Raw genomic sequence first — 15,513 nt, 5'->3', positions numbered from 1 at the left:
ACACAAAAGATAATATCGGCTGAACCTTGATATACACATGCACATATCCATTCGCCTCACGATACCAGTCAAGCTCAAGGCGAGATAAGTGCCACCCTTGTGATAAGTCAACCATTCACTCGATCAAGTTGTGGATTCATCATGACTAACTCTTTAATCATATTGGCATGGCCATGCATTTTCTCGATCCGGATCATGCTCTAAGGATGCCGGGTGCGGGAGGCGTCCCAGGGGTAGTGCCTGGCCACATCTATAGGGTCTTGGTCCACGGATTGAATACCGAGGGCCACAATTTAGGAGCATGAGAACCACCATTAGGGTTGTTGTTGGAGTTGTCGTGACCACCTTCTTGCGATGATAGTAGTTGGAGCCATTGTTGCCACATGAGCCACATGAGCTTGACAAAGCATCTAACAGGGCAGCAATGAGGGCAATGGCACTAAGCGATCCCATGGAGGAGGGTAGGGATTACCCATGGAGAATAAGTAATGAGCTAAGCTGCTGAAAGGATGGAAAGGTCCACCAATAGACCGCAAAATCCTCATTGACGCCACGAAGGAGGGTGAAGAAAAGTGTGTGGTTGGTGATCATCTTATCAATGTAACAGAGGGCATCGGAGAGAGTCTGAGGTGGTCGCAATACTCCATGATAGATATGGAGCCCTGGTAGAGATTGCAAAACTCGGCCTCAAGGTGGAATGCACAATGTTCCTTGTTGTTGCAAAACAAGTTCTCGATGTTCATCCAAACAACACATGTGGTGGTGTCGGTCTTTAGAACCATGGTGAGGATGTCATGGGAGACGGAGCCATAGAGTCAGGTGAGAATGTTGCAATCATTCTATTCCTAGTCAGTGTCCTTCTCGTCATGAGTGCCAACGCTCAATCCCCAATTGCCAAAATGTGCAACTATATCCCAGTGGCCTAACACCTAAGGGTGTGTTTGGTTCTCCGGATCTCCCCCATCTTGGTCTAGTGGATGCATAGAATCCTGAAAACAGGCTCGTTTGGTTACCTACATCCACTGTTACAACTTAGCCCGATAGGTGCAAATATACGACCTTATCCTGGCCCGATGGATGCAGGCTCTGCATCCGCTCATACAAGCGGGCTCGCTTGTTAGTGTCATAATATCATCTTCATACGAGTAACCAATTATAACCTCAACTCTTACATCTGCTCATGCAGTCTCAGATTCAATTAACCAAACAGAAATCCAGCTCAGCATGTCCAAACAGACACAACCAACCAAACACTCTTCTTTTAAACAAATATGACTTCGCTCAGCCTGCTTATATGATGTAGCTTTATAAAATCTCATCTGGGGAACCAAACACACCCTAAATGCATGCATGAGATATAAGGCGACGACACCAAGCCTAGTGGTAGTGTGAGTGCAACGGGGTGGGGTGGGGCGGCGCGAGCGTGACCGCACCCATTGGAGTCACTTCACTTCTAAAGGAGCTACAAGTTACAGAGCTTTGATCCCATTAAATGTGTATTCTCAGTTTCTCACCTTCAATCCTTCAAAAAATTTATTACTTATTTGTTGTTCAAAGTGCTTTAATCATAATTTCTAAATAAAAGACAAATTTCATTTCTTGTACTTAATTTATGTGATCATGTGGCATGTTGTCCTTTACATTTCTTTGCTAGCTAGCTATGTACACCTATTGTTAAAATTCTATGCCCATCACTGGGTGGAGGTTAAGCTTGGGGATGTGAGCAACAGGCTTGGCAGCGCTGATGGCAGCTCTAGAGGACTTGGCGTCACCCTTGGTGTGGCATGGGAAGGAGATGCAGCGGAGAGGTGGTGGACAGATCAGGTAAGGAAAGACCTAATCTAATACCATGAAAGTGTGACAGCAAAGAGAGAAATGCACGCAATGAATTGTTTCATTGACACGGTGTTACATATGTAGTTGATAACTAGGAAAGCTATAATCAGCTAAACAGGAAAGCTATGATCTAGGGATTACAACAAAGTGATTTGATATACAATTATCAAATATACAACTGACTAATAATGCTCCGTAATCAAATGTACTTTGGTCAGGATGATCTGTTGCCAGATGGCTAATAGGGCTGTGTCGGTGAGTTGATTAGTCTAAAGGTTCCCATCTGAAGCCAAGAAACTTAATCGAACTCAAGTGGGTGTGCTCCTCCGCGAGAGCTTCCACCAACCCAGTTATCTTGAAATCTCAAGACTACTCCTTAATCGCGTGGTCGGAGAAAATCATGGGTTCATGTAAGAACAGAAAATTGATTTTCTCACAGGTCTAGTGGTTGGGGAGCAAAGAACTCACTCGGATTTGATGATTACACCCAGCTTAATGAAACATCGGAGGATGACTTCTCTTCCGTATTGTCATTCAAGAACAGAAAGAAAGCAGTTGATGGGAAATCTTACACACAGGGTGAAACTTATGGAAGGAAATATATTGTTGGGTATTCCAAAGTGACAATGTGAACTCCGAGAGACTTTTGAGCCCACAAGGGAAGACGTTAGGCAAATGGAGCTAGTATTTGGCTTCACCGTGAGATCTCTCCTTTAGCACTCTAAGGGGCCTTCTCTAGTTCTGTACCTCGGAGATGCTGCTCTTTTTCTCATTTTCTGTATTATCCAACCTCGTTGGGAGGTACTTTTGTATAAACTCTTTCTTCTTCTGTACGACCGAGAATGACGACTAGAGGGAGGTGAGTAGTGGACTCATAAATTTCTTTGATAGCCTTCTCCTATTCTAGTCACCCAACACACCTCAAAACAAAGCTGAAGCAAAAACCGAAGAGAATCAAGTTGCTATGGAAATCTCCCATGAAACACATGGCTCTTGTGGATATATATGAACCCTAGGTTCCATTGACACTCATCCCATGAGTCATCCCCACATAAAGATAGTAACTTGATGGAAGAAACCTTTGCTCCAAAGAAAAAATCACCAGAAGAAGATATTCTCTAAGTTGATGATCTAAAGGTAAGAAAATTTAAAATCCATGTATATACATTTATATATGAATTTTATACCTCTAGCAACAAGAATAATATCTTTTCAAGGTGGGAAAATTTCAGCACAACAACTGAAACGAAAACACAATCGAAAAGAGAAAAACTCGCAACAAAGCAAGGAAGCCAATAGAAGAAAACTAGAAGGAGATGAACACAAGCACCAGAGGAAACATGCACATTATTTCTTGCAAAGGTCAGCCCTATTTTCGACAGATTACAAGGTATTTTCCTTATAAAATGCCATCACCTATTACAAAAGCTAAGCTCTCGTCTCTCTTTTCCTCTAAACTATAGCATACAAATTCAAGTGGGTGGTTCTCATCTCCCACACAGCTTTACCTCTCTATTTATAGTCCTAGAAAGGTTATTTAGCTCTTAAGCTTACTTATTCCCAAAATACCCCTCTATTCTAATAGCCTCCTACCTACCATCGGGACATTTTGGTTATTTTTTCGCTCCATTCATCAAACGGATGTGACGCCTTCACGACTTATCTTTGCTTCGACGCTAGTTTCACGATGATGCGACGTGCACTCCATCCTTCCACAATTTTGAGGCCAAACCGTGAAACCGCCTCGCATGCTTCTTAAAGTGCGACTCTCTGCCACTTGCTTTCACCTCAAGAAAGCATCCCGATATTGACACGTGTACTCCATCTTGCGATCTTGACCGCCAGCAAGTCTCGTCCATTCCTGATCCCTCAGAACGCCATATCACTTGCACCGGTATCCCCTATGCTTGACTTTGTCAACACATTGTCTTCATCCTTCCTTTCATGCTTTGCTTGAACTCCATATTCATAGCTAGGATCACCCTTGACTCCACCTGGCCCCCTGTATCATCTGGCACCAAGCACCCACTTCGTCCTAATCATCCCGCCATCGGCTGCCAAGTTGCATCCATCACCTGTACGATATGAGGCAAGTACACATATATCTCCAACTCCATTATAGACTAGTCCATAATCAAAGTCCTCAGTTAAAGCACATCTCAAAAAAATCGTAAACGCCAGATGTTCCAGCATTGTCACCTCCTCAGCGTCGGATTTTTGGCATGTTCAATCCAGCAAACTGACCATCTTGCAACTTATCTGCAAGAAATGTTCCGGTGTACATTCATCCCATCGTCAGACCATCCAGCAAGTTTACTTTCACTAGACCACCATTCTGCAAAAAATAGTCCGACGTACATTGCTCTTCATTGCCGGACCATCCGGTGAGTTTAAGTCCACCAGAACCGACTTACAACCTCTCTGAAAGAAATGCTCCGGCGTGTATTGATGCCCATCGTCGATCCATCTACCGTGTATTTCAATTTCTGCTTCTAAGTTGAAAAGCTTCAGCATGTACAAAATCCTAAGCGCCAGATCATCCGGTGTGTATAATTTTTTTTTACTCAAAGACAAACACGTCAAATCTATTTCTCTATACAACTTTAATTAGTCATGGTCATAATTACAATACATATACATAATCATGCAATCCACAAATCAACAAACTAAAATAACAACATTATCAATCATTCAGCACATATAAATATGGACACATTTCAACTTAATTTCTCATCTTCTTAATGGACAGCAATGGTTCTGCCTCCTTTTCGGAAAAAAAAAACCAGTATATTCTTCACACGTATTAACGCTGACAATACTTCATTGTTATTATCAAAAAAGGTAATTACAGGGACTCTGAAATCTGACCAGATACTGACAGTGAAGATCAAACCGTGAAACAAAATAAACAGGGACGAACATGTTCGTGTCTCAGGACCACATTTTTATTACTACCAAGGGGAAGGCCTTAACATTTTCCTTTCTTATGCAACAAAGTTGCAAGAGAAGAGGTCAAGCTTTACTCATCCATCTTCATGATGCAGCGCAGGCCCTCCCCCTTGAGCATCAGGTCGAACGCCGTGTTGATCTCCGAGAACGGCACGCTGTGCGTGATGAACTTCTCCAGCTCCAGCTCCTACAGGAGATGACAAATCACAGGTCGACGGATTAGGAAATGTTAGAACCATGAACACATCAATATTCAGATTTTTTTTACATTCGAACTGTAATTCAGCAATTTGTGATTACCTTCTTCATGTACATCTCGACAACGTTGGGCAGGTCGGTGCGCGGTTTGTAGTTACCGAAGAAGGTTCCCTTCAGAGTCTTCTCGCTCAGGAAGTTCATCGGGTGAGTCTTGAACACGGCCTCCTTGTGCGGCACACCGACCAGCACGGCCACACCCCAGCCCTGAATTTACATTTCAGAGTGCCCCATTTAGGATTCTATTTTAAGTAGATGATCACAGAATTACAGAATGATAGGTTAGCTGAGAACATACATCATGAACACATTCAAAGGCAGATATCATGGCATTGATGTTGCCAGTGCACTCAACACTGCGGTCGACTCCGCCATTGGTCATCTCAACGAGCACCTGAATCACCAATGAGATGTGGAAATCAGATATAAATATTATCATGTCATCAACAAAGGGTTATCAGTATATTGAGACAAGAAACACACCTCTTGCACCGGCTTGTCGTGGTCCTTGGGGTTCACAAAGTCAGTGCAGCCAAATTTCTTAGCTGAAAATGGATCACGTTGATAACTTCAGTGCCATCAGGAACCATATGCCAAGCTGTCAATTTACACTTAAGGTGAAAGCAGTTTATACCTTGTTCATATTTTGCCGGGTTCACGTCGACACCGATGATCCTTGATGCCCCAGCCAGCCTGGCGCCTTCCATGGCCTAATCATGTGAAACATACAGAGATGAGTCGAAATTATAGCGCATATTCCCATCGAGCTACAAGTCTTGTGGGTGAAAAAAATCTTGAGAGTGCCACTTACAGCAAGGCCTACAGCTCCAAGACCAAAAATCGCCACCGTCGAACCCTTCACTGGTTTTGCGACATTGAGTGTTGCGCCAAGACCTGCACCAAATGAGGCTTCAGTAACTAGAGGCATCCTAAAAGATGGTATTCCTTGGAAAACAGTGGCAGCAGGAGCCATCTTACCAGTTGAGATACCACAGCTAAGAACACAAACTTTGTCAAGAGGTGCCTCGGGGTTGATCTTCGCGAGGCAGCCAACATGGATGACGGTGTACTCGCTGAAGGTGGATGTCCCGACAAAGTGGAAGATAGGTTTCCCGTTGATGGAGAAGCGGGACTGTCCATCTCCGATCATCACACCTCGGTCGACGTTGATCCTGAGGAGGTCACACATGTTGCTCTCCTCTGACTTGCAGTGAGCACACTCCTTGCACTCACCAGTGAATACTGGGAGAACATGGTCGCCTGGTGTGAGCTCGGTCACACCCTCTCCAACACTCTCCACGATGCTGTAAGCAAAGTTAGTTCGGGAACGATTATCAGATGGATTTTACTATTAAAAGTATGCATACTAGCTATTAATGAAAATTCAAACAAGAGTCCACTCCAAACAGATTAGCCGCTCTTATTAGGAAGTTAGTCAATCGAAAAATGATTGGTACACTTTTCTTATCAATCTGAAGAATATTAAAGCAGAAACATTGAATTGGAGATTCCTAATCCATAACATGAAAAGAATATATGTATACTCTTATAAAATACACAGGTTATGGTCCTCCATCGTCCACCTGAGTTGATCAAACAGTAACCATCCAAAGATTCTCCCTGTTCGTACTTCTAAAAATACATTTAATCTCACATTAATTGTTTTCCATCTCTAGATGTTTAGTATTTGTCTTCTATACTTTCTAAAAATATATTTAATATCTCATTATTTGTTTTTCATCTCTATACATCCAATATTTACCTATATTGATATATCCTAAATTGATTTCACGTGTGTAAAATACAAGTGCAGTTGATAGTTATCCTGGAAGGCCAATTGCCTAAAAAAAATGTGGGTGCTGGTGTCATTACTGGCGTTGTTCTATGAATCTCCATGTGAGTCTTCATATATTTTATAGTTTTATACCATGCCAATAGAATATGTGGACACTTGCTTTCTTTAGTTTTCAATGCTAATAACTCCACTAACAAATCAGGGCTCGTGATGTGGCGCAATAACTACAATAATTAAGGCGTATAAGACACAGAAGTAAGTACACAATAGGTTCCACCTAGCACATAAAATACCAATGGAAAAGACATGATGAACGCCAGAACAAAGTGTAATAACAGAACAAGACAGGGACAGAATTAAGACGATGGTGACTGCATACCCTCCAGCTTCATGGCCTAAGATCCTCGGGAACACCGGAGTTTGCCCCTGCACAACAGATTCAGGCAGAATGACACCAAGTTGGGCACTGATCCATCATGCTCATGCATGTCACCGTTTTGCAACTTCAGAAACAGTAGCCATGATATACCTTGGCCTCCCAGAAGTAGACATCGGTGTGGCAGAGCGCGGTGTAGAGGATCTTGACGCGCACCTCCATGGCCTGCGGCGGCGCCACCTCCACCTCCTCGATCGACAGCGGCTTGCCAGCCTCCCATGCCACCGCGGCTGCAACAAGCACACAAGGAACAAACCAAATTAGCCCCCTAACTTCATCAATCGCTGAATCTTCTTCACAAAAAGATAACATTTCGACGAGAAATCCCACGAGCAACCATAAAGATCCGTGGGACCGCTGAAAACGAAACAAGAGAAGAAGCCGCGGAATGCGAAACAGAGGTAGCAGACGAACCTTTGCACTTGATCACCTTCCCGGCGGTCGCCATTCCTCTCAGACTCTCTCTCACTCCACGGAACAAGAACAGATCGATCGATCGCTCCAAGAACTCGAAAAAGGAGAACTTTTTGCTGCTTCTTCTTCCTCCCACTCTTTACACTTGCTGATCAGAAGTTGGTGAGGAAGGAAGCGGAGAGGAGGAACGTATATATACTGGTGCTAGGAGGGAGCAGCTAGCGAGCAAGGACGCCTGGACTGGGGCGGCGCAAGTTGGGGGAGGAAGACTCGGATTATTTAGTCTCGGGACGCCGGGAGGATGAAAGAGAAACCGGGGAACCGTCCGGTGTTCTGCTTCCGCTCGTATTTCAGCCTTCGCGAGCCCCCGCCGCCCGGTTTTCTGCTTCCGCCGGTGGTTTCTTGGTTTCCAGGGTTCCACTTTCCAGTGGAGTGGATAGATGACAGTCGGCACCGGGGTGATCATGGCCGTACATCCGGCAAGTAATCCGTTTTGGTTCTTTGCTACTTTTCAAAAGGGTTTCTCACAATTTGACCGTTAAAACCATAGAGCACTATTGTATAGGTGTTGTTAAGATGTATTTCACATTTTTTGCAAACACCGAGAAAGAAAAAATGTAAATGTAAATAATTACAAAAACGACTTGCTGAGACGGTACTAGTAAAGATATTTCTTCCCAAAATAAACTAAAACTATAAGAATATTGTGAGTCGGTTAAGGACATCAATATTAAATAAAAGAGCATTGCTCCATTAAAAAAGTAAATAATAAAAAGTATCAAAGGATACACTCCTAATTAGGTTAGGGCAAAGATTACATGAAGTTGCACATACTTTCCCTTGCAAACGCTAATAGTATATTGAAGCCTATTTTATGTCAAAGAAATGTGATTTTTTATTTTTTAAACTTTTTATTCTAATATGTTATTAATAACTCTTTCCTGATTAAATTTTCAAGAATGATTTGTTTAGGCACGCCAGCCATCCTGACACGGAAAGCTTGCCAGCTTGGAGGCTGCGTGGCAGTTGGGACATCTCATCTCGGACATGCATGTACTGGTGTGGTAGGTCCAATCACAAACTTTTTTTTTTGCAGAATAAATGTAGTTCCATAATTATGAAAGTAATATATTTAAAAGCTATTATTTTAGGAACAATGCATGTATTACGTCGAGAAATAAGACTAGATTTGGATGATCAATGGAGTTAATTATACCCTCTATCCATCAAAAATTAAACACTAAATTTACTTGTGTAGTAGTGCGTGTAGTGATAGGAGTATTTACATGTTGTACAGTGATTTAAAAAAAATATGTATTACGTCAGATAATATAATTTCATACTATATCGTTGCAATCTAGGGAAGTAGCATTTCTGAATTTGAAAGCGCAAAAAAATCTGTAGCATCTCTGCGTGACCTTGACCGAGTCAGTGACCCCGTACACCCGGTCCCACACTTGATTGAGCAGCGGGTCAACGGGCGTGACGTGGATGGGGTTGACTTATTTGGTGGGCGAGTAGTCCAAAACCGGGGCTGAACTGGCGGCACCCGAGAACCAACCAACCAACCAACTGGAAACGGAGAGCCCGGCTTGTCGTTCAGCAGCATGGCCGTGCATGTGGTCCGATCTTTTTTTGGTTTTTTTTTTTTTATGGCCAAACCGTCCAATCGGCCACGGTTTCGCCGATGGAGCGAACGGAAAGCAAGCAAGGCTGCTTGCTGCCTCGGTTACGTGGTTTGGATGCAACTCTGGTGTGCAGTGGCTGCCTGCTTACGGTTTTGTTCCTGTACGTGCCCACGGTTACAGCTGAACTGCAGCCCAGCCCTTTTGTTAAGCTAGGTACAGCGCCGCTGGGTTCAACAGTAGATTACCGAGACTTACGTCGTCGTGTTCACGGAATCAGGGCTACACATGTCTGACTTTGTTATGTGATGCAAACATTTTAATTTATTCTGTTCCCTGTTTCCACTCATCGTCATCATCTTTTTTTTCTTCTTCTTTTTCGTCTTTAAAATGAAGGTTTAGTTGCTGGTTAGCCAGGGCACGTAACTTAGAGTCTTAGACGTCCGATTGTTGAATGAGCAACAGTAAACTCCACTCCGATATTTTTTTGCAATTTTACCAATTAAGGATAGAGAAAACAAAACAAATATGATGCCTCCAATTGGATTATTATATAAAGAAAAGAACATTAGGGCTGCATGCAAAGACAAGAATAAACTTTTATACGATTATATATTTTAATATAACAATAAGAGTTAATAAATTTTATTTTTTTAAAAAATACACATCCCTTTGAAAAGTCATGAGATGTTAAATTCATCTAAAACGTCACAAGATACAGCACGGTGCGAATTACAAAACATCATATCAACGATTTTGCTATAAATATATCACGAAACACGAGTATCATTAACGTCCAATCCAATGTATCACTCGAATTCGCATACACCGGGTACGTGCTGGTGATCTGTGAGTACAAGTGGCCAAAACATGTCTTGAAAAAAAATCTAGACGGTGACACGGCAGAGAGAGCCAACGAGGAATCGTTTGACGACTGCAAACCGGTGCATTATGCAGGGGCACTTTTGTTAGCTCCCCTTTTTCCAAAAAAAAAAAGTTGAAACAATGGTTACAGAACTATGCATGCATGGTTGGATTCCCAAATAACTCAGCTATTATCACCTCTCTAGAATCAACTCGATTATTGTAAAACTGAGCTTGAGAAGCATGAGAAGCAGCAACCTTGCAGGAGAGCTGCTCTTCGGCGAAAAAAATGCAAAACACAATGTTTAGGATGTGTTAAGGGATCTCATTTTGAAGCACGGGATTGTAGTGTAGGTTTTTTGTAGGATAAGAATTCGACAAGAGTTTTTCCTATGAAAGTATTTGGATTGTAAGAATGGCAAAAAGGTGATACATGCCATTTGACGTGCCTGGAGTTCCTGAAAAATTCTAGTATGCATGCCTAAATGCCTTTTTACTTGTTGGGTTGCAAGAGCTGAACATGAATTATGCATAAACCAACCATGAATTATTAACACTATAACTTTAAAATTTGCAAAGTTCAACTTTTAGACACCAGAGAAGCACTACTTTAATTTGACACTGTTTCATGCAAATTCATAGGAACCATGTCAGACCTTAGCATTAGACAGTAGATGCTACACACTTGAACATTCAGAATTATTGGTTTCAAGAAAGCAACAACCCAAGGGACGGTGAGGGAGAGAAAAAAAAAGGTGAAGATTCTGCACTCTTGATGGGGTCCATTTGTCATCAGCTCTCTCCACTCTCTCTCCCTCCACCTCTCTCTCGCCCGTGCCACCCGACCTACGCCGCTCACCGCCCGCTCGAGCTCTACCGCCGGCCGCCCAACCTCCGCTCGCGTTGCCCGACCCAAGGCGCCCGCCGCCTGACCTCCGCCTGTGCCGCCCGAGCTCCGCCATCAATCACCCGACCTGTGCTCACGCGGCGAGGAATGACGGTGGCAGCGCTCGGTCCTTGAGGGCTCCACAGTGAGCTCCTCCGTCGTTCCCCATAGCTCCCTCCTCCCCTCCCCGCAGGAAACACCGGGCCGAAAACCATACTCCTGGATTCCGGCCGCGTGACAAACTCCACCGCCATCATAGAAAATCCCCATGGCCTTGCACCAATCCGCTGCTCCAAGCCTCCTCCACTACAATACGAGCCCCTACAAGCTTCCCCGCACGAAGATGAACTGCTTTGGCTATTTTCCCAGCCTCCCCGTGCCCTCCATCTAGCCCACGCGGGGAGCCAAGCCGCTGGTGGAGCTCATCATTGATCCCTCTTCACATCGAGGTGCCGCTTGTTCCTAAGGTCACCGAGCTTCATAACCGGCGACGAGGTGGGGTGGGCGATGGCGACCGGGAAGAGAGAGACAAGATGAGACGGGGAGATGAGAAAAAAAAATGGTTTGAGACTATAATGGCACCGGTGGGTAAATACTACCCAACCTTGATGGGCATTTTGATCTTTTTGCAAAGCAGATTGTGGAATCTAAACCCTCAAAAACTGCTTGTTTGTTTTCACTTTAACTTGTAAAAGCTGATTTCCTAATCTGTAGTGGAAACAAGCAGACCCTAAAATAGATGCATGCACCCAACTAATCGACAAATCCACCCGATCTAATTTCTGAAGTGCAGGAGCTGTGCAATGCAATGCAATGCAAATACACAATGCAGCGAGTCTAGCATGTGCAGAGGATAGGATTTGTTCTCTCTGATTAATCTTTCTTCCTTATCGTCATCACTCACTCGAAATCCGGGCACATAATTCAGGCCCCATCATGCAGTAGCCGGATTCCGTTCTTGCTGCTCGATCTTGGACTGTTTCTGCTTGGTCACCTTAATTTTTTCTTGGTTTCCTGTTACTAGCCAATAAGCTGTCCTGATCGATATATACATCTTGTTTCACCACCACTAAACAGAAACAGCATGAATCTTGGGTTCAGCAGCAAAGACGTAAAATCATCCACTGTATACTGAATAACGTGCGCTTGAAAAGGATTCATTCGCATTTGCCACATCGAAAGGGGCAGCACAGATTAGAAGTTTGAACAAAATACAGACAGTGATGGATCTAGAACACACCCACGCCATCCATCCACTTGGTTCACTAGAAAAAGCAGTAGCTGATCTGGATCTCTGGGCTGGTCGATCTTGTCATTGTGCCAGCTTACACCTGAGACTGAGGCCCGTCGTTAATTTCCAACACATGTCATGGCTACTCATCAGTGAAGAGGGAGATACCAAGTGACAAGACACGGCCCATCACTTGGTTCCTCTTCACAGATCACCCAATGTCGTAGAGTTCATGACCTGACCTGTTTTGTTGTTGTCAGCCAACAATCCTAGGACTCACTTGTCAAATGTGGAATTGTCATTGCAGCAGTGGCTTTCGTTCATTAATGTCCTTTTTTGGGTCGCTGTAATGTTCAGTCGCTTCGTTGGATTTTCCACCTGGGTTTACTCAGTTAGGACAGTGACACTCATGAAATCCTACGAAGCTTGTCCTTACTCGCTCACTTTCTGCAGAAATTTAAAAAGGAATCTTCAGTGGTGGTTTTCGCCTGATTTATTTCGTTTTGGTTCCCTGCTCCGCTGATCGTTAACATAAGTATTAGTTAGTTTTTTTTTCTTTCATTGAGTTTCTGCACGAGTGAATTTATGTATGGTTGGCATTGGCATCCTTCTTTTTTCTAAGTATAAGAAGACGACACTCACGCACACACGTGGGTGCGTGTAAGTACATGTCTAAACAAATTTAGAGGTATAACCTCACATAATACAAGCACATGATTTAACCACTGAACACACCCACATATAGATGTACTCGTGTTAAGAAATAATCAAAAAAATACAAGTTCCCGTACTGAGTTTAGAACTCGAACCTAAATGGATAGATTCCATCGCAAGATCCTAACCAAGAGCTAAGCTCAATCCTGAATCTCTGTTGACGAGTGGGGTTCACCCACGGCTCATGCTAGTGGTCGCCTAGATTTTATGATTACCGTCCGAGGTGCGCGAGCGTGGCTGATGTTATTTCAAAGGATGGAAAAATGTCTCACTTTGTAATAGAAGAGGAGCATGAACTGATCAGAGGGTCAATTTGACATATCAAATCGAGGCAAAGCATACACCGATAGCGACATGGTAAAGAAAAAAAGCACAAAAAGCAAGCAATAGCTCATTCCAGCAAGAAGATTTATGCTGCCATCATAACTAGCACTTCTATTGAAGAAAACCCCAAGTATTCATAAAAAAGTAACAACTGTTCAACAACTAGCAGCAACCTTATCTGGGATTTCTTAAGCATACCCCTGCCATGCATCAAAATAATCCGAGTACTATGGAGAAGAGTAACAAAGGTTCCACATCCAGCAGGGACATGAAATTCCAGGACCGACCAAACATGGACTCTGATAACTCTGATACCATGCTAGGGCAACCGAGTCAAATGATGCATGCCATTTCCCCGAACTTCGCTTTCCAATTCTAAAAGTGCCTCGAGATCAGCTTTTTCTTTGGCCTCAGCTGAAAAGGAATGTAGGAAAATAATGCATCAGATAAAAAGCTGAACAGATATTTCGTACAACAATTTGATACCAGCCATCAGTAACTGGAATCCAAAACAGTATGTTTTTTTGGGCATAAACTGTTCAAAATGGGATGATAGTTTAGCACAGCAGATACAGAACATAGTACTCAATATTAATCTAAAACAGATATAGCATGAATCAAAACAGGCGACTCTGATTATGACAACTCCGAAACAAGAATCATAATAAAATTGGAAAAGGTTGACTAAATATGGACGACGCTATCGTAACTAAAGCTAAGAACTCAGATGACAGGGTAAAATAAGGCTCACCTAGTTGGTGTGGCCACGCTTCTTCTTGCGGCAGTTTGTAGCCCTGATGGGAAGGCGCGCATAGAACCTACAAGATAGATAATAATGTTGAAAAAGGTTAATCTTTGCCGGTGGATACATTACAACTATAAGAATTCTCTTCCCAAGTAAGAAAGACATATTATGTACGAATGAGAGGTTAGAAGTCGAACAAGGCAGATGACAGAAAAGTGGTGGCATCGACATCATAGGCAAAATCCAGCGAACTAGATTTTTTTTCACCACCTCTGTTTCGCAATTCACATAATTGGCATTGACAGTTTTAATCAGCAACCCAAGTTTAGTACTTTTCACCACCTTACTTATCCAGTGAACTATTTTTTTTCTTTTTTTGACGCAAAATCCAGTGAACTAGATCAACCAAACACACATATGGCGATCACACCCACACCTTGCCAGACACGCATACACACATATGAACGATATGGGTTCAGGAGGATTGTGCGTACTTGCAGCAGACCATCTTTTTCTCATTGTGTTTCAGTGCGAGGACGAGGAGATTGGGCTCAATGTGGGGGTAGCAGCCTCTGCTGCCGCGGAGGCGAAGAACCAGGTGAAGCGTGGACTCCTTCTGGATGTTGTAGTCAGCCAGGGTGCGGCCATCATCCAGCTGCTTCCCGGTGAAGATGAGACGCTGCTGGTCCGGCGGGATACCTGAAATACAACCAAAGCAAAGCCCAGTTGAAGCAACACAAGATTGTTATTTGTTAGTTTTCTACCCCATGTCTCCATGACCTTTTTTGGTTTGCAATCCACCATAAACTCCAAAGAATAAAGATATGTCAGGCATAAGCACAATTTTGCTGTAAATAAAATTAAATTCGTCCCCAACAAGATGTCGTCTGTTCATTGAGCGACACCTTGCTGTCACCTATTCACTGGGCGAGAAGAAGATGTCACCCGTTCACCAGGCGACATCAAGGTCTCGCTCGATGAACAGGCGACACGTGACACGTCACCACTATTTTTTATTTCTGACCGGCAGGGCTCACAAGGTGTCACTCGTTTATGGGGTGGGACCTTGCTCGCGCCTGGTGAACGGTCGATAGTAGTCTATTATTACAAAATTTTGAAATGATCGTGTAATTTTACAAATATATATATATATATATATATATATATATATAAAACTAATTTGTACTTCCGAAAGTATATACTCCCTACTATGATATATCACATAAATAAACTGGATATACTTTTTTATTACTACGACTATACTTATATACTCATTCTAAAATACTCCAATATAAACTATATGGAAAAATTGAAAAGAAGTCCTTCAATTTTAATAAATTTTGATAATACCTTTTATATTTGTACATAAAATATAATATACTTAAAAAAATATGTGCAAGCCACTTTAAAAAAATATACCATACCACTTAGATGATCTA

At 42.9% G+C, this 15,513-nt stretch overlaps 1 protein-coding gene across 1 annotated transcript; it reads right to left on the bottom strand.

Moving 5' to 3' along the window:
* Positions 1-4,639: 4,639 nt before the first annotated feature.
* LOC133886682 (alcohol dehydrogenase 2) lies at positions 4,640-8,030 on the bottom strand. The gene is made up of 10 exons (XM_062326464.1): positions 7,686-8,030; positions 7,365-7,501; positions 7,215-7,261; positions 6,019-6,344; positions 5,852-5,934; positions 5,675-5,750; positions 5,524-5,585; positions 5,339-5,434; positions 5,086-5,247; positions 4,640-4,972 (listed from the first exon to the last, which is right to left on the bottom strand). Exons 1-10 carry the CDS (start codon positions 7,717-7,719, stop codon positions 4,856-4,858), a joined length of 1,140 nt encoding a protein of 379 aa, XP_062182448.1. The 5' UTR covers positions 7,720-8,030; the 3' UTR covers positions 4,640-4,855.
* Positions 8,031-15,513: the final 7,483 nt, after the last annotated feature.

The sequence above is a fragment of the Phragmites australis genome, chromosome 12 (assembly GCF_958298935.1).
Source record: "Phragmites australis chromosome 12, lpPhrAust1.1, whole genome shotgun sequence".
Taxonomy (NCBI): domain Eukaryota; kingdom Viridiplantae; phylum Streptophyta; class Magnoliopsida; order Poales; family Poaceae; genus Phragmites; species Phragmites australis.
This window is presented reverse-complemented; position numbering and strand designations above follow the sequence as displayed.